Raw genomic sequence first — 21,554 nt, 5'->3', positions numbered from 1 at the left:
ACACAATTGGCTTGATGGTAGAAAGCAGAGGGTGATGGTGGATGGTTGTTTCTCACATTAGTGCCTGTGACTAGTGGTGTGCCTCAGAGGTCAGTGCTGTGCCCATTGTTGTTTTATCTAGGTAGGTTAGAGATCTTTATTATTCGTTTCGTTTCGGCGAGAGAATCGGCCAAGGACTTCGTAGCAGCTAAGTGCTTTTTTTTAACTAATTGGGAATAGTGGGGCAAGACTGCGCAGGCGCGTGATGTCAGTGGGTAGTGCATGCACAGTTTAAAAAGAAGACTGCCATGTCCAGCGGGCAGCGTTGGAGCGGGCAGTGGAGTGAGAGGTAGCAGAGTGATTGGGCTTTGGCTCAACGGGCTTAGGCGGTAATGGGGCGAGGCAAGGTAGGTGCTAATAGAGGTAAGGAAGTAGTATGAGTGCGGTTTTCTGTGCTCGGTGTCAGATGTGGGAGGTCCTGGAGTCTTCCAGCCTCCCGGACGGCTGTATCTGCACCTGGTGTGTCAAGCTGCAGCTCCTAAGGGACCGCATTAGGGAACTGGAGAGGCAGCTCGATGACCTTCGTCTGGTCAGAGAGAATGGGGAGGTGATAGAAAGGAATTATAGACAGGTGGTCACACCGGGGCCACGGGAGGTAGGCAAGTGGGTCACAGTCAAGAGGGGGAAGGGGAAGAGGCAGGTACTAGAGAGTACCTCTGTGGCTGTACCCCTTGACAATAAGTACTCCTGCTTGAGTACTGTTGTGGGAGATAAACTACCTGGGGGATGCAACAGTGGCAGTGCCTCTGGCACAGAGTCCGGCCCTGTGGCTCAGAAGGGTAGGGAAAGAGAGAGGAGGGCAGTGGTGATAGGGCACTCTACAGTTAGGGGGTCAGACAGGCGATTCTGTGGACGTGAGCGAGAATCCCGGATGGTACGTTGCCTCCCAGGTGCCAGGGTCCAGGATGTCTCTGATCGGGTCCACAGCATTCTTGAGTGGGACGGAAAGCAGCCAGAAGTCGTGGTCCATGTTGGTACCAACGACATAGGTAGGAAGAGGGATGAGGTCCTGAAAAGGGAGTTCAGGGAGCTAGGCAGAAGGCTAAAGAACAGGACCTCAAGGGTAGCAATCTCCAGTTTGCTGCCAGTGCCCCATGATAGCGAAGGTAAGAATAGGAGGAGATGGCAGATAAATGCGTGGCTGAGGAGTTGGTGCAGGGGGCAAGGTTTTAGATTTTTGGATCATTGGGATCTCTTCTGGGGAAGGTGTGACCTGTACAGAGTGGATGGGTTACACCTGAACTCGAAGGGGACCAATATCCTTGCAGGCAGGTTTGCTGGTGTGGTTCGGAAGGGTTTAAAGTAGTTTGCAAGGGGAATGGGAATCAGACGGATAGGTCAGTGGAAGAAATGGACAGGGAAAAGTCAGATCTAACATATAGAGAGGCTTTGAGGAAGGAGAAGCAGAGTACAGGGTATAAAAGTAGAAAGGTGGATGGGCTAAAGTGCATTTACTTAAATGTAAGAAGTATCAGGAATAAGGGTGATGAACTGAGAGCTTGGATAAGCACATGGGACTATGATATTGTGGCTCTTGCAGAGGCTTGGCTGTCACCAGGGCAGGAATAGATATTGAATATCCCTGGTTTTCAGTGTTTTAAAAGGGATAGAGAGAGGGGGAGGAGAGGAGGAGGGGTGGCGTTGCTGGTCAGGGATACTATTACAGCTGCAGTAAGGTTGGATAATGTAGAAGGATCCTCTCTAGAGTCAGTATGGGTGGAAGTTAGGAACAAGAAAGGAGCAGTTACCCTGCTGGGAGTATTCTATAGGCCCCCCGGTAGCGGTAGGAATACTGAGGAGCAGATTGGGAGGCAGATTTTGGAAAGGTGCAAAAATAACAGGGTTGTTATCATGGGAGACTCCAACTTCCCAAATATTGATTGGCACCTGCTTAGTACCAAAGATTTAGACGGGGCAGAGTTTGTTAAGTGTGTCCAGGATGGATTCCTGTCACAGTATGTTGACAGGCCGACTAGAGGGAATCTAGTATTGGGTAATGAACCGGGTCAGGTGACAGATCTCTCAGTGGCTGAGCATTTGGGGGACAGTGACCACCGCTCCATAACCTTTAGCATTGTCATGGACTGGGATAGGAGCAAAGAGGACAGGAAGATACTTTATTGGGGAAGGGCAAATTATGAGGCTATAAGGCTAGAACTTGGGAGTGTAAATTGGGGTGACATTTTTGAAGGAAAATGTACTATGGAGATGTGGTCGTTGTTCAGGGATCTCTTGCAGGATGTTAGGGATAAATTTGTCCTGGTGAGGCAGAGAAGGAATGGCAGGGTGAAGGAACCATGGGTGACAAGAGAGGTGGAACATCTAGTTAGGAGGAAGAAGGCAGCATACATAAGGTGCAGGCAGCAAGGATCAGACAGGGCTCGTGAGGAATATAGAGTAACAAGGATGGAACTTAAGAAGGGGCTGAGGAGAGCAAGAAGGGGACATGAAAAAGCCTTGGCAAGTAGGGTTAAGGAAAACCCCAAGGCATTTTTCACTTATGTGAAGAGCAGAAGGATGATGAGAGTAAAGGTTGGACCGACTAGAGACAAAGGTGGGAAGGTGTGCCTGAAAGCTGTGGAAGTGGGTGAGGTTCTCAATGAATACTCCTCTTCTGTATTCACCAAGCAGAGGGGCATTGTTGATGCTGAGGACAGTGTTGGTAAGGCTAATGTTCTAGAGCATGTGGATGTCAAGAAAGAGGATGTATTGGAGTTGTTAGAAAATATTAGGACAGATACATCCCCGGGGCTTGATGGAATATTCCCCAGGCTGCTCCGCAAGGCGAGGGAGGAGATTGCTGAATCATTGGCTTGGATCTTTGCGTCTTCGTTGTCCATGGGAATGGTACCACAGGATTGGAGGGTGGCAAATGTTGTCCCCTTATTCAAAAAAGGTAGTAGGGATAGTCCAATGAATTTTAGACCAGTGAGCCTTACGTCTGTGGTGGGCAAGCTGTTGGAAAGGATTCTTAGAGATAGGATCTATGGGCATTTGGAGAATTGTGGTCTGATCAGGGACAGCCAGCATGGCTTTGTGAAGGGCAGATCATGTCTCACAAGCCTGATAGGGTTCTTTGAGGAGGTGACCAGGAAGATTGATGAGGGTAGTGCAGTAGATGTGGTCTACATGGATTTTAGTAAGGCATTTGACAAGGTTCCGCATGGTAGGCTTCTTCAGAAGGTCAGAGGGCATGGGATCCAGGGAAGCTTGGCCGTGTGGATTCAGAATTGGCTTGCCTGTAGAAATTAGAGGGTTGTGGTGGAGGGAGTGCATTCAAATTGGAGGTCTGTGACAAGCGGTGTCCCACAGGGATTGGTTCTGGGATCGCTGCTTTTCGTGATTTTTATTAACGATTTGGATGAGGGGGTAGAAGGTTGGGTTGGCAAGTTTGCAGATGACACAAAGGTTGGTGGTGTTGTGGATAGTGTGGAGGATTGTCGAAGATTGCAGAGGGACATTGATAGGATGCAGAGCTGGGCTGACAAGTGGCAGATGGAGTTCAATCTGGAGAAGTGTGAGGTGGTACACTTTGGAAGGACAAATTCAAAGGCAGAGTACAAATTTAATGGCAGGATTCTGGGTAGTGTGGAGGAGCAGAGGGATCTGGGGGGTTCATATCCACAGATCACTGAAAGTCGCCTCACAGGTGGATAGGGTAGTTAAGAAAGCTTATGCAATGTTAGCACTCATAAGTCGTGGGATCGAGTTTAAGAGCCGCAAGGTAATGTTGCAGCTCTACAAAACTCTGGTTAGACCACACTTAGAGTACTGTTCTGGTCGCCTCATTATAGGAAGGATGTGGAAGCGTTGGAAAGGGTGCAGAGGAGATTTACCAGGATGCTGCCTGGTTTAGAGAGTATGCATTATGAGGAGAGACCAAGGGAGCCAGGGCTTTACTCTTTGGAGAGAAGGAGGATGAGGGGAGACATGATAGAGGTGTACTAAATATTAAGAGGAATAGAGTAGACAGCCAGCGCCTCTTCCCCAGGGCACTAATGCTCAATACAAGAGGGCATGGCTTTAAGGTAATGGGTGGGAGGTTCAAGGACGATATCAGAGGAAGGTTTTTCACCCAGAGAGTGGTTGGGGCATGGAATGCGCTGCCTGGGGTGGTGGTGGAAGCAGGTACATTGGTCAAATTCAAGAGATTGAAAGATGAGCATATGGAGGAATTTAAAATAGAGGGATATGGGGGAGGTAGAGGTTAGATAGTCTTAGGCAATGCTTAATGGTTGGCACAACATTGTGGGCCGAAGGGCCTGTATTGTGCTGTACTGTTCTATGACCTATGATCTATGATCTATGATAACTCTTGTCCCTCCAGAACCATCAGTCCCACACTGTGTCTAAAAAAATGGCAAGAACAACAGACTGGCTCAATAAAGGCAAGCTTTGTGTGTGATGTTGTTGAGTGTAAGCATCTGTTGGCAGTGGTCAAATACAATTTCAGCAGCCAGTGAGAGATAGCCCTTTCTGTTCTGATGTTTAAAGCCCACAAGGTGGTCAGTAATGCAGCATGTGCAGTCTTTCATTTCCACAACCTTTGGGAATCCCATTATTTGGACAAATCCATGTGCCAGAACTCCTTGTTGCATTCAACCCAAGGAGATGGAGGTGAAATCCAATCTCCTGAAGTGACATGAATGCAGCAGTGGGCTACAAACTGAAATGTGGCCGATATCACCTGTTGCTCCTGTTCTAATTTGGGGGCTGAGGAATGCAGGACTGTGGTGACCTTCACCTCCATAGGCTGAGTACATTGCTGCAGCTCTTGGTAACTACTTCCTCCAGAAACAGTGCTCCTTAGGCTCAAGGTGACAATACTCCTGGCAGATTCTTAGGAGAAAGGCTGTTCTGGCCAGCACAATCTTCAGCCTCACTCAATGCAACAAGGTCTTCTCCATTTTTACTGTTCTATAAGATCATGGCTGATCTACTTCAGTGCCACTTTCCCACACTATCCCCATAAACCTTGATGCCTTTAATGTCCAGAAATCTATCAATCTGTGTTTTGAATGAAGTCAATTGAATTCTCTGAAAGGTCACTGAGTGAAGACATTTTTCATTTGTCCTAAATGGCCTGAACTTTATTCTGAGTTTGTGACCCTTTCCTGCATCTACCCCAATCACATCTCTTAAGAATTTTGTAGGTTTCAATGACGTCACAGCTCTCCTTGTAAGACAGACCTGCCACCCCAAGAACCAGTCCAATGAATTTTGCTGCAATCCACCTACACTAATTATAGCTTTTTTAAGGTAAGGAATCATTCCAGGTATGGACTCACCAAGGTCCACATAATTATGGTAAGATATCTTTCCTCCTGCACTTAGATCATAGGGCAGTGGATGCTGTGTACATGTACTTTACGTAAGCATTTGACAAAATTGGCTTGGTCATAGAAGACAGAAGGTCATGGTGGACAGATGTTTTTCTGACTGAAGGTCTGTGACCAGTGGTGTTCTGTAAGGTTCAGTGCTAGGACCTGTGTTCATAATATAAATATAAATGATTTGGATGAAAATATAGTTGGCCTGATTAGTAAGCTTGCAGATGATATGGAAATTGTGTGTTTCGATGTAATGTGACTAATAAAGAAATCTTATCTATCGTATCCAGATAAGTGTGAGGTGATGCATTTTGGGAAGTCAAATGCGAGATGAAAGAAAATAGTAAATGGCAGGACCCTTAGGAGTATTGATGTGCAGAGGGATCTTGAGGTGCAAGTCCATAGCTCCCTGAAAGTCTCAGCGCAAGTGTATAGGGTGGTAAAGAAGGCATACAGCATACTTGGCTTCATCGATTGGGGCATTGAGTCTCAAAGTCAGAAAGTCATGTTGCAGCGGCATAAAACTTTGGTGAGGCCATTTTTGGAGTAATGTGGGCAGTTCTGGTCGCCACACTATAGGAAGGATGTGGAGGCTTTGGAGAGGGTACAGAAGAGATTCAACAGGATGTTATGTTATGAGAAGTTGTATTAGTTATGTATTATGTCTGCATTAGTTATGAGAAGTTGGATTAACTTGAATTGCTTCCTCTGGCTAAGGGATGACCTGATAGTAGTACAGGCCATTCCTGAGAAATGAATGGGTTCCATTTTTACACATGTCCATAAGTTGATTTTGTCCATATGTTAGAAAATACATAATTTTCAGGCATTTAGACACACATATGAAGAGACAGAGAATAGAGGGATATGGACCATGTGCAGGCAGATGGAATTAGTTAGACTGGCACCATGGTTGGCACAGATATGGAAGGGTGAAGAGTGTGCTCCCATGCTGTATGGTTCTGTGTTCTGTTTCACAATAAAGGCCAGCATACTATTTGCTCTCCTACTGCGCCTGCACGTTAGGTCTCAGTGGCTTATGTAAAAGGGTAACTACATGATTTTGAATATCAACCTTCAACGATTTAAGAAGCTCAGCATTTACGTTTTTCCACTGAAGTGGATAAACTTCCATTACTTCTACACTGTCTTCCATCTGCAATGTGGCTGCATACTCGTTGAGCAGGTCCATTTCCCTTCGAAGTCTCTTTGCATCCTCACCACTATTTACAATCCCAGTTAGTTTTGTCTCATCCACAAACTTGGCAATGTTATATTTGGTCCCTCAGCTAAATCACTAATATACATTGAATAACTGGGTGCAGAGAATTGATCTCTGAGGTTCCCCACTAACCACCACCTACCGACCTGACGTGGAGCCATTTATTCCTACTATTTTTGATCTGTTAAACAAACTTCAACCCACACTTATATTACCTCCTGAAATCTGGGTACACCGCATCCAATGGCTCTTCCTCAACCATTCTACTGCATACATCTTCAAAGAATTCTAATACATCAGTCAAACATAATTTCCCTTTTATAAATCTGTGTCCACTCCGCCAAATCACATTATTATTTTCTATGTTCACGTCCCATTTTATAAATCCCAGCATTTTTCATACTGCTGATATTAATCTAACTTTAGTACTTCCCTGTTTTTTCTTTCCCATCTTTCTTGAATGGTAAGGCACACTTTGCTCTCCTTCAAACTGCAGAGTCCATGTCAGAATCCATGTTCTTTGTTGCAGGAACAGCGTGTATTTAGAGACACTAATGCAGGGGTTGGACCTGAAGTGCCGACAATTCCTTTACCCCACAGATGCTGCTCAACCCGAGTTCCTCCAGCAGATTGTTTGTTGCATTTAGAGACAGTGCCTCTAAATATGCCCTTTGACTTTTCTCAGAAATCTCAAGCCCTCCCTCCTGCACCGTCTCTTCAGCCACACATTCCTCCACTCTATCCTCTTACTTCTATACCTGTGAATATGTGGCACCGGGTGTAATCTTGATGTTATTACCTTTGCTTTTTAACCCCTTTTCCAGATCCCTAAAATCTGCCTGCAGGCCCTCATCCCTCCTATTTAAATCATGGCATCAATGTAGACCACAGTTTCTGGATCTCCACTCCCCTCAGGATGCTGTGCAGCTGTTCAGTGACGCCCTTGACCCTGGCGCTAGGGAAGCAATAATACCATACTGCAGTCATGTCCATAACCACAGAAACACCAGCCTGTCCCCTTAACTAAATCCTGTATCACTGCTGTTTGAGATGCATTCCTGGTGAATTAATCCTATCAGCTAAATTGTTTAATCAGACATTATTAAAGGATTTAAGGATTATCCATGATTCTGCATTAGAAAGATTGATTTAGATACTGCATTTTAGAAGAGCTAAGATAAACAGCCACATATGTTAGACCAGGAAACACTATGAGGCTCCAGGCACCTACCACCCTGTGCAAAAAATTTGCCTTGCACACTTCCTTTAAACTTTCCCCCTCTCACCTTAAAAAGACTCTGACTACCTACCCTGTCTACGCCTCTCGCAGTTTTATATACTTCTATTAGGCTGCCCCTCAGCCTCCTATGCTCCAGAGAAAACAATCCAAGATTGTCCAACCTCTCCTTACAGTTATTACACTCCAATCTAGCCAACATCCTGTTGAACCTTTTCTGCACCCTCTGCAAAGTCTCCACATCCTGAGAGCTTCTTGGAGTGAACATCACCAATAATCTGTCCTGATCCAACCATGTGGACGCCATGGACAAAAGAGCTCACCGGCACTTCTACTTCCTTAGGAATTTAAGGAAATTTGGCATATCCCTGTTGACCCTGGCCAATCTTTAATTGATGCACCATGGAAAGCATCCTAAGAAAGTATCCTATCTGGATGCATCATGACTTGCAATGGCAACTGCTCAGCCCAGGACCACAAGAAACTGCAGAGAGTTGTGGACACAGCTCAGCACATCATGGAAAACAGCCTCCCCTCCATGGACTCTGTCTCTACTTCTCGCTGCCTTGGTGAAGCCACCAGCATAATCAAAGACCCCACCCACCCTGGACATTCTGTCTCCTCCCCCCTCCCATTGGGTAGAAGATACAAAAGCCTGAAAGCACATACCACCAGGCTCAAGCACAGCTTCTATCCCGCTGTTATTAGACTATTAAATGGTTCCCTAGTAAGATAAAATGGACTATTGACCTCACAATCTACCTCATTATGACCTTGCACCCTATTGTCTGCCTGCATTGCACTTTCTCTGTAACTGTAACACTTTATTCTGCATTCTGTTATTGTTTTACCTTGTACTGCCTTAATGCACTGTGGAATGAATTGATCTGTGCAAATGGTATGCAAGACAAGTTTTTCACTGTACCTGGGTACAAGTGACAATAATAAATCAATACCATCACTACCTTAATGCACTGTGTAATGAATTGATCTGTATGAACGGTATGCAAGACAAGTTTTTCACTGTACCTCAGTACATGTGACAATAATAAACCAATTTTCCAACCAGAACTGCACACAATACTTCAAATATCACCTAACCAAAGTTTTATACAGCTGTAACATGACTTGCATGACTTGCCAACTTTTATACTCAGTGCCCTAACCGATGAAGGTAAGTATGCAGTACGTATTTTTTACCACCTTTTCCACTTGTGTTGCCACATTCAGGGAGCTATGGACTTGCACTCCGATCCCCCTGTACATCAATGCTCCGAAGGGTTCTGCCATATACTGAATATTTTCCTTGCGCATTTGACCTCCTAAAGTGCAACACTTCATACTTGTCCACCTACCATTTCACTGCCCGCATTTCCAGCTGGTCTATATCCTGCTGAATCCTTTGACAATCTCTCTTGATATCTATAACTCCACCAATTTTCATTTGCAAGCTTACAAATCAGACCACCCGCATTTTCATCCACATCATTAATATACAGTATATCACACTGATCCTTGTGGAGAACCATTGGTCACAGAGCTGCAGTCAGAAAAACCCTCCCCACCACTGCTCTCTGTCTTCTATGACCAAGCCAAATTTGGATTCAATTTACCAACTCACCGTGGATCCCATGTGACCTAATCTTCTGGACAGGCTTATCAAGAGAGACCTTGTTAAATACTTTGGTGAAGTCTAAGTAGACAACATCCACTGCCCGACCCTCATCAACCATCTTCGTCACTTCCTTAAAAATCTCAGTTAGGTTGGTTAAAAGGGAGTCAGAATTTCTCATGCTTGTCCAACACAGATTCTATGGCTCCAAAATGACTCTGATCCCAGCTCTCTGTCCTACCTGTGCAGACATTGTCCTGCTTACAATAAAATGAACAATGTCTGCATCAAAACAGCACAAGGAGAATACTCATTTAGAGCAGTCAGGATTCGTCCGGCCTGCCTGACAACAACTGCAGGGACAACAAACAAAATGTAGGTCAGGCACCATCTATGGAGGGAAATGCACAGTTGACATTTCGGGTTGAGATCCTTCATCTGGACCGAAAGATAGAGGGGAGATAGTCAGTATAGAACAGTGAGGGGATGGGGTGGAACACCTGAACTTCCTGCAGCATTGCGTGAGTCCAGTTCCTCTGATGCCCACTGATTTTAGTTTTACCAGGATTCTTTGATGCCACACTCAATCAAATGCTGCTTTGATGTCAAAAGCAGTCATTCTCACTTCAACTCTGGAATTCAGCTCTTCACTCTATGTTTGGATCAAGATTGTGGAATTGGTTTATTATTGTCGCTTGTACTGAGGAACAGTGAAAAATTTGTCTAGTATATCATTCATACAGATCAATTCATTATACAGTGCATTGAGCTAGTACAAGGTAAAAGAATACAGGATGCAGAGTAAAGTGTTACAGCTACAGAGAAAGTGCAGTGTAGTTAGACAATAAGGTGCAAGCTCTGTGATGAGGTCTGGAGCTGAGGTAAAACACAAACTAGGCATTGATGAGTAGATATTGGTGAGTAAGTGCCACATGAGATAACAGTCGACTTCCATCATTTTGCTGATATTGAGAGTAGACTGATTGGACAGTAGTTAGCCTAATTAGATTTGTCCTGCTTTTTGTGAACAAGATGTAAGTATTTGGATAGACGGGGCCTGATTAGGGATAGTCAACATAGCTTTGCGTGTGGTAGGTCATGTCTAACCAATCCTATAGAGTTTTTCGAGGAGGTTACCAAGAAGGTTGATGAGAGAAAGGTGGTGGATGTTGTCTACGTGGACTTTAGCAAGACCTTTGACAAAGTCCTGCATGGGAGGCTGCTCCAGAAAGTTAAGTCACTTGGCATTCAGGATGAAGTAGCCAATTGAATTCAACATTGGCTTAGCAGGAGAAGCCAGAGAGTGGTAACATATGGTTGTCTCTCTGACTGGAGGCCCGTGACTAGTGTGCCTCAGGGATCGGTGTTGGGTCCATTATGGTTTATCATTTTTATTAATGATTTAGATGATAATGTGGTAAACCAGATCAGCAAATTTGCAAATGACACCAAGATTAGGGGCGTAGTGGACAGCAAGGAAGACTATCAAAGCTTGCAGCGGGATCTTGACCAACTAGGAAAATGGGTGGAAAAATGGCAGATGGAATTTAATGCAGACAAGTGTGAGTTGATGCACTTTGGGAGGACAAACCAGGATAAGACTTACACAGTGAATGGTAGGATACTGAGGTGTGCGGTAGAACAAAGGGACTTGGGAATACAGATCCATAATTCCTTGAAAGTGGCATCACAGGTAGATAGGGTCATAAAGAGAGCTTTTGGCACGTTGGCCTTCATAAATCAGGGCCTTGAGTACAGGAGTTGGGATCTTATGTTGAAGTTGTACAAGATGTTGGTGAGGCCGAATTTAGAGTATTGTGTGCAGTTCTGGTCACCAACCTACAGGAAAGATATCAATAAGCTTGAAAGAGTGCAGAGAAAATTTACGAAGGATGTTGCTGGGACTTGAGGACCTGAGTTATAGGGAAAGGTTGAATAAGTTTGGACTTTATTCCCTGGAGTGCAGGAGAATGAGGGGAGATCCTACAGAGGTATACAAAATTATGAGGGGTATAGATAGGGTGAATGCATGCAGGGTTTTCCCCTCAGGTTGGGTGAGACTAGAACTAGAGGTCATAGGTTTAGGGTGAAAGGTGAAATATTTAAAGGGAATCTGAGGGGAAACTTCTTCACTCAGAGGGTGGTGCGAGTGTGAAACGAGCTGCCAGCATAAGTGGTAGATGTGGGTTCAATTGCAATGCTTAAGAGAAGTTTGGATAGGTACATGGAAGGGAGGGGTTTGGAGGGATATGGTCCAGGTGCAGGTAGATGGGACTAGACAGAAGATGAGGCCAGCATGGACTAGGTGGGCCGAAGGGCCTGTTTCTGTGCTGTAGTACTCGATGACTCTATGGGCAATTCTCTAGATGCCAGTGAAAAAATGCCAAGGTTGTCATTGTATAGGAGTTACTTGGCCGGAGGCACAGCCAGGTTTTGAGCACAGGTCTTCAGTACTAGCAATGAGATGTTGTTGGGTTCCACAGCCTAGAAGCCAGGCTGATAGAGTGACAGACCTGATTAGGCAGTAGTCAGTCCAGCAGTCATCAGCACCTGTCATGGTGTGGTAGAGGCAGAGGACACCACATTAAATGTCCACCTTGCTCCTGTCATCAGAAAAGAAGTGGATGATGTGAAGAGGAGAGGAGTTGTGAACGGGATCGTCCTAGTTAGAGAATGGGAACCAGGATAGAAATCACCAAGCCACTGGCCCCGATCTTTAAATCATCATTGGATAGAAGCAGTTGGTCTGGACAATGTAGTAGTTGTTCGTACACTTGTTGAAGGCACCCAATATTTGCTGCACAGGAGGCTCATAAAGAAGATGCAAGACCAAAATTGGGGGGAAAGTGGTGGTCTGGAAGCCATTGTGATGGAGGTTCGCCTCAGAATGACACAGTATGGGTAGCAGAATGACACAGTATGGGTAGCAAAATGAACAGTCTGGCAGCTGGAGACAGTCAGAGAACTGTGAAGTGATGCATCTTTGGAAGACTCACATGGCAGTGTCCTATAAATTGTTTGACTTTGAAAGATATGGACCTGAAAGACCCAAGTGTCCTGAAGCACAAATCCTGATGGCGGCAGGTAATTAAAAAAAGCAGGGTGGATTACTTGGGTTTCTAAGTGAAGAATTACAATACAAACAAAAAACAGTGGTGTTAGAAGAGTATAAATGATGGTTTGGATCTGGGCTGAGCTCTGACTACAATGGGCTCCACACTTCAGAAAGGGTAGTGACTTAACCAGCTGTGTGGGGAAGTTGGAAAAGCTCAAAATATTGAAAAGTTCAAAAAGTTGTTACCTATGGTGACTGGGCCACTGAATAGAGATCAGAGACTTAAAATCATGGCAAAAGGACCTGGAAGGGAAGAGGAGAATTTATTCCACTGACTTGTTTGGATCTGGAACAATCTCCTAGAATATTGGTGGGAGTTGATGTCATAAATACTGTAAACTGGGAGTTGGATGGCCATGCATTACCGTTCCTTTGATATTGTTGGGTTGATGTGCAGCATGATAGCATAGCTTGTAGAGCTGTTACCTCACAGCTCCAGAGACACGTGTTAAATCCTGACCTTAGGCACAATCTGTGCAGAGTTTGTACGTTCTTCCTCTGAATGCATACGTTTCTACTGGGTGCTCTGGTTTCCTCCCACATCCCAAAGATGTGAAGGTTGTTGGGTTAATTGGCCACTGTAAATCAGCCCTAGTGTGTGGATGAGAGGTAGAAACTGGGAAGACTTAATGGGAATGTGAAGAGAATAAAACGGGATTAGTGTAAATAGGTACCCAATGGTTGGTGCAGACTTGATGGGCCGAAGGGCTTGTTTCCATGCTTTACAACTCTATGATATGTCCAACATCACTGAATCAGAGCTCTACAGATTTAAAAAGCCTAACTACTCAACACAACTAGTAATGGACAATACATGCAGTCCTGCAAATAAACTACAACAGATATCATTGGTAATCATTGGACAATGACAAATTGTGTTAGCACCATCCAAATGTAATCAGCATACTTATGGTACAGATCACTGCCCTGAAGAGTGAGGAGGTGGACTTTGGAGTGTAGCAGTGGCTGCCTATCTCCCTGATACAAGATGGTATAGTCCCATCACTGAGAGCATGCAATAAAATAATTTGGTGAAAGCCAAATGGCATAGTTACCTGAACAGAATACATGATGATCTTGAAGCAGTGCACCGCAAACAGCTTTGGCTCCCACAGTGAATGATAATCTAAGTGCCTGAGGAAAAGATTACAAGGGATTCAATTATAATGACCCATCCCACCATATGTCGCACAAGGTGTCTTCTGTAGCAGGGATGCAACTCTCCCTCTGTGTTCTTTCTTCAACGGGCAACATGGTTGAGGGAAACAACATCTCATTCTAGTTTTCAAATATCTCCTTAGCCTCAACTCCCCATCTCAGCAATCACCTCCAGCCATATAATCTCTGAACATTGAATTCCTGACTTTCTTATCCCTAAATTAGACTGCTCCATCACTGGTGGCCATCACTTAAGGCTAAGCTCTGGAATCCCTTTCCTCTCCAGCTCTTAACTCTCTCTGCTCCTTTACCATTCCTTCAACATTCTTTAGTAGTACTGTTCCAGTCCTGATATCTTGTAATGGGGTTTGGGGTCACTTTAGAATTTCTTTTTGCACTACAATCTTTGCACCATTCTGTGGTTTTGCACTTGTTTTGTTTATTGTCATATTTATTATTCCCATGCATATTGTTTACTCTCTGAGCTTCATACAAACAAGAAATTTTATTGGACCCTGGTGTATATGACAATAAACTAATCTGATTTACAAAGGAGTGCAGATGCTGGAATGGCCTGCTGAGTTCTTCCACTCATCTGACCTAATCTGATCTGAACTCTCTTGTCAGGTACTTTGTCATTCTGTGTCATTACATTCAAGGTGCTCCTTAAATAAAAGTTGTTGCTTTTGATGTTTTTGTTCAGACTCTAGACCACAGCCTGTATTCTGGTTTCCACATGGTCTACGTAAACAGATTAAATGGGTGCCATCATAGACAATTACAGCACAGATTGAAGCCATTCTGCCTATTGTGACGAAAAAAGCTTTTTTTAACACCAATCTCACTTTTCAGTCTACAGTCCGCAGCCCTGAGTTACAAGATTTCATGCGCTCATCCAGTTACGTTTTAAACAAGAAGATTTCTGACTCCATTACCCTTCCAGGCAGATTTCCAGAATTCCATGACACTGGGTGAAAATATATTTCCGCAAATCCTTGCATCAATTACCTGAAACCCATGTCCCCATATTATCAATTTATTTATACTATTCAGGTCTCCCATTCTGCATACCTCAATTCAATTTTCTCCACATCCCTCCAACTCCCAGACTGCTCTGTTCCAAAGAATAGTCTCTCCTCATGTACTTAGAACCATAGAACCATAGAAAACTACAGCACAGAAAACAGGCCATTTGGCCCCTCTAGTCTGTGCCGAAATATTATTCTGCTAGTCCCATTCACCTGCCCCCAGCCCATACCCCTCCAGACCTCTCTCGTCCATGTATCTATCCAATTTACTCTTAAAAGTTAATTGCGAGCCCGCATTTACCACATCAGATGGCAGCCCATTCCACACTCCCACCACTCTCTGAGTGAAGAAGTTCCCTCTAATGTTCCCCCTGAACCTTTCCCCTTTCACCCTAAAGCCATGTCCTCTCGTACTTATCTCTCCTAATCTAGGTGGAAAGAGCCTACTTGCATTAACACTGTCTACGCCCCTCATCATTTTATAAACCTCTATCATATCTCCCCTCATTCTTCTCCGCTCCAAGGAATAAAGTCCTAACATGCTCAATCTTTCCTTATAACTCAACTCCTGAAGACCCAGCAACATTCTTGTAAATCTCCTCTGCACTCTTTCAATCTTACTGACATCCTTCCTGTAGTTCGGTGACCAGAACTGCACACAATATTCTAAATTTGGTCTCACCAATGACTTATACAACCTCACCAAAACATTCCAACTCCTATACTCAATACTTTGATTTATAAATGCCAGGATGCCAAAAGTCTTTTTTACAACCCTGTCTACCTGTGACTCTACTTTCAAGGAATTATGTATCTGAACTCCCAGATCCCTTTGTTCCTCCGCACTCCTCAGTGCCCTACCATTTACTGTGTATGTCCTCCCTTGATTTGTCCTTCCAAAATGCAACACCTCACACTTGTCTGCATTAAATTCCATCTGCCATTTTCTGGACCATTTTTCCATTTGGTCCAGATCCCTCTGCGAGCTTTGAAAGCCTTCCTCACTGTCCACTACACCTCCAATCTTAGTGCATCCGCAAACTTACTAATCCAATTTACCACGTTATCGTCCAGATCATTGATATATACAACAAACAACAATGGCCCCAACACAGATCCCTGAGGCACACCACTAGTCACAGGCGTTCAATCTGAGAAACAACCATCCACAACCACTCTCTGTCTTCTCCCACTCAGCCAATTTCGAATCCAATTTACAACCTTTCCATGGATACCCATTGACTGAACCTTCTGAACTAATCTCCCATGTGGGACCTTGTCAAAGGCCTTACTAAAGTCCATGTAGACAACATCCACAGCCTTACCTTCATCTACTTTCTTAGTGATCTCCTCAAAAAACTCCACAAGATTTGTTAAACACGATCTACCATGCACAAAGCCATGCTGACTATCCTTAATCAACCCTTGGCTGTCCAAATACTTATATGTCCTGTCTCTCACAACACCTTCTAATAATTTACCCACTACTGATGTCAGGCTCACTGGCCTGTAATTACCTGGTTTACTCTTTGAGCCTTTCTTAAACAATGGAACAACATGAGCTATCCTCCAGTCCTCTGGCACCGCACCCGTGGCTAAGGACATTTTAAATATATCTGCCAGCGCCCCTGCAATTTCTACACTAGTGTCTCTCAAGGTCCGAGGAAATACCTTGTCAGGCCCTGGGGATTTATCTACCTTTATTCGCTGTAAAGCATCAAGTACCTCCTCCTTTTTAATCTCTATATGTTCCATGACACTAGTGCTTGTTTCCCTTCCTTCCATATCCACGATGCCAGTTTCCTGAGTAAATACTGATGCAAAAAAACTGTTTAAGACCTCCCCCATCTCCTGAGGCTCCACACATAGACGACCACTCTGATCTTCTAGGGGACCAATTCTGTCTCTTACTATCCTTTTGCTCTTAAGATACATGTAGAAACCCTTTGGGTTTACCTTCACATTATCTGCCAAAGCAGCCTCATGTCTTCTTTTTGTCTTCCTGATTTCCTTTTTTAGTATCTTCTTATATTTCCTACACTCTTCAAGTACCTCATCCGTTCCTAGTTGCCTATACCTGCTATACTCCTCTCTCTTTTTCTTAACCAGCTCACCAATATCCCTTGAAAACCAAGGTTCCCTATACTTTTTACCCTTGCCTTTAATCCTGACAGGGACATACAAACTCTGCACTCTCAAAATTTCATCTTTGAAGGCTTTCCATTTACTGAGCACATCCTTGCCGGAAAATAACTTATCCCAATCCACCTTACCTAGATCCTTTCTCATTTCCACAAAATTGGCCTTTCTCCAATTTAGAACCTCCACTCGAGGACCAGACCTATCCTTATCCATAATTATCTTGAAACTAATTGCATTATGGTCACTGGACCCAAAATGTTCACCTACACATACTCCTGTCACCTGACCTGCCTGGTTCCCTAATAGGAGATCAAGTATTGCATTCTCTCTCATTGGTACCTCTATATATTGATTTAGAAAACTTTCCTGAACACATTTGACAAATTCCAAGCCATCCAACCCTTTCGCAGTGTGGGAGTCCCAGTCAATATGTGGAAAGTTAAAATCCCCTACTATCACAACTTTCTGTTTCTTACATCTGTCTGCTATCTCCCTACAGATTTGACCCTCCAATTCTCTCTGACTATTGGGTGGTCTATAATACAACCCTATTAGTGTGGTCACACCTTTCCTGTTCCTCAGCTCCACCCAAATGTCCTCTGTAGACGAGCCCTCCAGGCTGTCCTATCTACGCACAGCCGTGATCTGTTCCCTGACCAGTAATGCCACTCCTCCCCCTTTCATCCCTCCCCCTCTATCACGTCTGAAACAACGGAAGCCCGGAACATTAAACTGCCAGTCCTGCCCCTCCTGCAACCATGTCTCTCTAAAAGCAATAACATAGTAATCCCACGTGCCAATCCACGCCCTAAGCTCATCCGCCTTACCTACGATACTCCTTGCATTGAAATAGATGCACCTGAGAACTTCTCCAGCCCGGTAACATCCTCCATAAATCTCCTCTGTACCCTCTCTAGTATCACCATATTGTCACCATAAATGGAGAGGAGAATGTTATGACACTAAGAGGGGTGCCAGCAAGTTGTTCCATCAAACTCTGACTTTGGTCTTTCTACCATCTACACAGCACAATTTTGCATATTCCATGGCCAGTTCCCTGTATCCTCTGGACCTGATTGATACAGATGGAGCATTCACTCTTAGAATATTCTGCAGCCACACACTGATGTCCTCCGGCCTGAGACCAGAAAGGCAACATCATTCTGGACACAGGTCTGGGACCGAGGAAATGCCCATCTGTCCTTAGCTGTAGAATCCCCATCACTGCAGCCTTCCTGACCTTCACCTCCCACCCCAATTGGCTGTTTCCAAGGACCTGTTACCTGTTGAGAGTAAGGCTGTCTCAGTTCGTGCTTCTTGTCTATCCACCCACTTCCTTCTGACATGCTATCTACATGGCATTTGGCCTTATGATGCCAGTCAGCTTCTATTCCACATTTGAAACCCATGCTTAACTCCACCAGCTAACACTTCCTGTGCATGTGTTTATGTGGAACACGAGGAACATGCAGCATTTTGCGCAGAATTCACATTCAATGAGATTTAGATGGTCTACTATGCCTCTGTTTACTAGAACAGTATCTTAAACTTACCAACTCCCTCAGGTCCCTGAGACTCTGGCTAATTATTTCATTTATCAATCAGGCTAGCATTCTCACATGGCCCAGAAAGCACATGCCTCAGGCTCAAGTTACCCAGTATGTCTCTTTTCATTAGATAAAGAAAAAACTTGAATATAACTAAATTACTTATTGTTTTACTTGCCATGGACAATTTTAATTCCACAATTCTATTAAACTCTTTTTCAAGCTACTTATAGCAAGATTCAATTAGGAATGATTTGCCTAGTCTGATGAACAATGCATTCCGTATTCAGCAATGTTTAAAGAAACATATCACATACATTAAAACTGGCTTGATGGCATTTTTGATATTTCCATAGGCAGCTCTGCCCAGCAGCTCCCGGAGACAACCTTCTGCCAGAGCAGCAGGACTCTCCTTCTCCTTCTCAGTTGCTTGCAGTGGGGATGGAGATCGACTGAAAAAATGTATTTAGCAGAATTAGTACAACTGAAGTTTTAAACAAAAGATTGAAATGTTAAACTTCCCATAGGATAGGATGATGAGGCCAAGATTAGGACTGGTAACTCACCTTCAGAGTGAGGGAGGATGTAAAAGGGGAGGCGACATTGTAACATTGATTAACGAGTCCATAACTGAAGTAAACAGGCCCTTCAGCCCAACTGGTCCATGCTGACCAAGATTCCTATCTAAGCTAGTTCCAATTGCCCGCATTTGTTCCATATCCCTCTAAACCTTTCTTATCCATGTATCTGTCCAAGTACCTTTTAAATGTACTTGGCTCAACCACTTCCTCTGGCAGCTCATTCTATGCACTGTTCACCCTCTGGGTGAAAAAGATGCCCCTCAGGTTCCTATTAAATCTCTCCCCCTCACCTTAAGCCTATGCCCTCTAGTTCTTGATTCCCCAACCCTGGGAAAAAGACTATGTGCATTGACCCTATCTATGCCCCTCATGATCTTATACACCTCTATAAGATCAACTCTCATTCTCCTACACTCCAATGAAAAATGTCCCAACCTGCTCAACCTCTCCCCATCTTAGTCCCTCAAATCCCAGCAACATCCTCATAAATCTCCTCTTCACTCTTTCCAGCTTAATGGCATCTTTCATTCCAAAACTGAACACAATATTCCAAATGCGGCCTCACTAGCGTCTTGTACAACTGCAACATAACATCCCAACTTCTATACTCAAAGCCCAGACTAATGAAGGTCAGCGTGCCAAAAACCATCTTCACCACTCTGTTTATCTGTGACACTACTTCCAGAAAACCATGTACTTGTACTCCTAGGTCCCTCTGTTCTGCAACACTTCTCAGGGCACTACTGTTCACTGTGAAAGTCCTACTCTCATTTGTCTTCCCAAAATACAACACTTAACACAATTAAACTGCATTTTCCATTCCTCAGACCACACCCAGCTGATCAAGATCCCTCTGTAAATCCTGATAACCATCTTCACTGTCAATGACACCACCTATTTTAGTGTCATCTGCAAATTTACATTCAAGACAGATACATTAGGGACATTTCAGACTCTTAGATAGCCACATGAATGATAGAAAAATAGAGGGCTATGCGGGAGCAAAGGGTTAGATAGATAATAGAGCAGGATAAAATGTCGGCACAACATCATGGATCGAAGGGTTTGTTCTGTGCTCTAATATTCTATGTTCTAACTTACTAACCATGCCTTGTACATTCCCAGCCAAACCATTGATATAGATGACAAATAGTAATAGTACTAGGCACTGGGGAATATCACTAGTCGTGGGCCTCCAGTCCAAAAAACAACCTTCCACCATCACCCTCTGATTGTAAAGAAGTATATACTAGAAAATCCTTCAAATAAAGCCAAATGGATAGGAACAAAAGGGAGGATAATCACTTTGCTGGGAGCATACCATAGGCCTCCTAACAGTTAGCAGGAGATAGAGGAGCAGATACATCGGCAAATTACAGAGAGATGCAAGAGTGAATTTTTAAAATGCATCTAGGCAAGGGATATACTGGGCCTAATCTTAGGGAATTTTAACTGGGCAAGTGGTGGGATTGTCATGGAGAACAAGGATAGGTCAGAAGTTAAGGTTCTGAAGGCCAACTTCAACATGAGAAGAGCTGGCAAAAGTGTACCAGGAACAGCTGCTTGCTGGGAAGTCTACATGTGACCAGTGGGAATCATTCAAAAATGAAATAGTGAGTTCAGGGCCAATATGTTCCTGAAAATGTGAAAGGTAAGGTTAACAGGTTGGAGGAACCATGGATATTAAGGGATGAAGAAAAAATAGGAAGAGTATGGCCAGCATGGAGAACTGAAAGCAAGGAAGGCCCTTCAGGGGTATAAAAAATGTGCATGTGTGTGTGTGTGTGTGCTTGTGGGGGGCACAAAATAGCACTGTAGAACAAGATTAGAAGCATTGAGTAACACAGCATGGAAACAGGCCCCTCGACTCAACGATGCCAACAATGGTACTAGTCCCAAGCTAGTCCCATTTGCCTGAGTTTGGCCCATTCCTCTAAACCTTTCCTATCCATGTACTTATCCAAATGTCTTTAAAATGTTGTTATTGTAACAACAATGAAGGAAAATTATTAACGAAAATCCCAGGATTTTTAATGAATATTCAGAGCAAGAGGATAATCAAGAAAAGAGTGGGGCCCATCAGGGACCAAAAGGGCAATCTGCGTGGAGCCAGAGGATGTAGGAGAGGTCTTAAGTGAATACTCCTCATCTGTATTCACTGTGGAGAAAGACATTGCAGCTAGAGAACTCAGAGAGGGGGATAATGTAATTCAAGAAGAACAGTATGGATAAGCCAGGTAATTATAGGATGGTGAATTTAACATCAGTGGTAGGGAAATTCCTGGAAGGATTTGGAGAGACAGGATCAGTCTTCACTTGGAGAGACCAGGAATGATCAGGATTACCAGCATGGCTTTCTTATGGGCAATTCTCTCTAACTAATCTCTCTGAATTTTTCAAAGAGGTGACTAAGTATGTCAATGAGGTAGTGCTACCTCTTCCTTAATAGCAGAAGGCATTCTGTTCCTTCTCCAAGACCCCGATGTTCTTCCAAAAGCAAGTGAAGTCCTGAACGGGAAACAATACACTAGTGGGGTCCTTCT

General features: G+C 44.0%; 1 protein-coding gene across 5 annotated transcripts in view; it reads right to left on the bottom strand.

The window, feature by feature from the left end:
- LOC127568662 (protein EFR3 homolog B-like) overlaps positions 1–21,554 on the bottom strand; it is a 177,084-nt gene that overhangs the window by 102,876 nt on the left and 52,654 nt on the right. For all 5 annotated transcript variants that reach the window (XM_052012660.1, XM_052012661.1, XM_052012662.1 and 2 more), the window contains exons 7-8: positions 18,748–18,882; positions 13,611–13,689 (exon numbers count right to left, since the gene is read on the bottom strand). In XM_052012660.1, coding sequence (XP_051868620.1) covers positions 13,611–13,689; positions 18,748–18,882 — 214 coding nt within the window. The remainder of the gene's footprint in view (positions 1–13,610; positions 13,690–18,747; positions 18,883–21,554) is intronic.

This window comes from Pristis pectinata, chromosome 3 (assembly GCF_009764475.1).
Source record: "Pristis pectinata isolate sPriPec2 chromosome 3, sPriPec2.1.pri, whole genome shotgun sequence".
Classification (NCBI taxonomy): domain Eukaryota; kingdom Metazoa; phylum Chordata; class Chondrichthyes; order Rhinopristiformes; family Pristidae; genus Pristis; species Pristis pectinata.
Note: the sequence above shows the minus strand (reverse complement) of the source record. Positions and strands in the feature narration are given on the sequence as shown.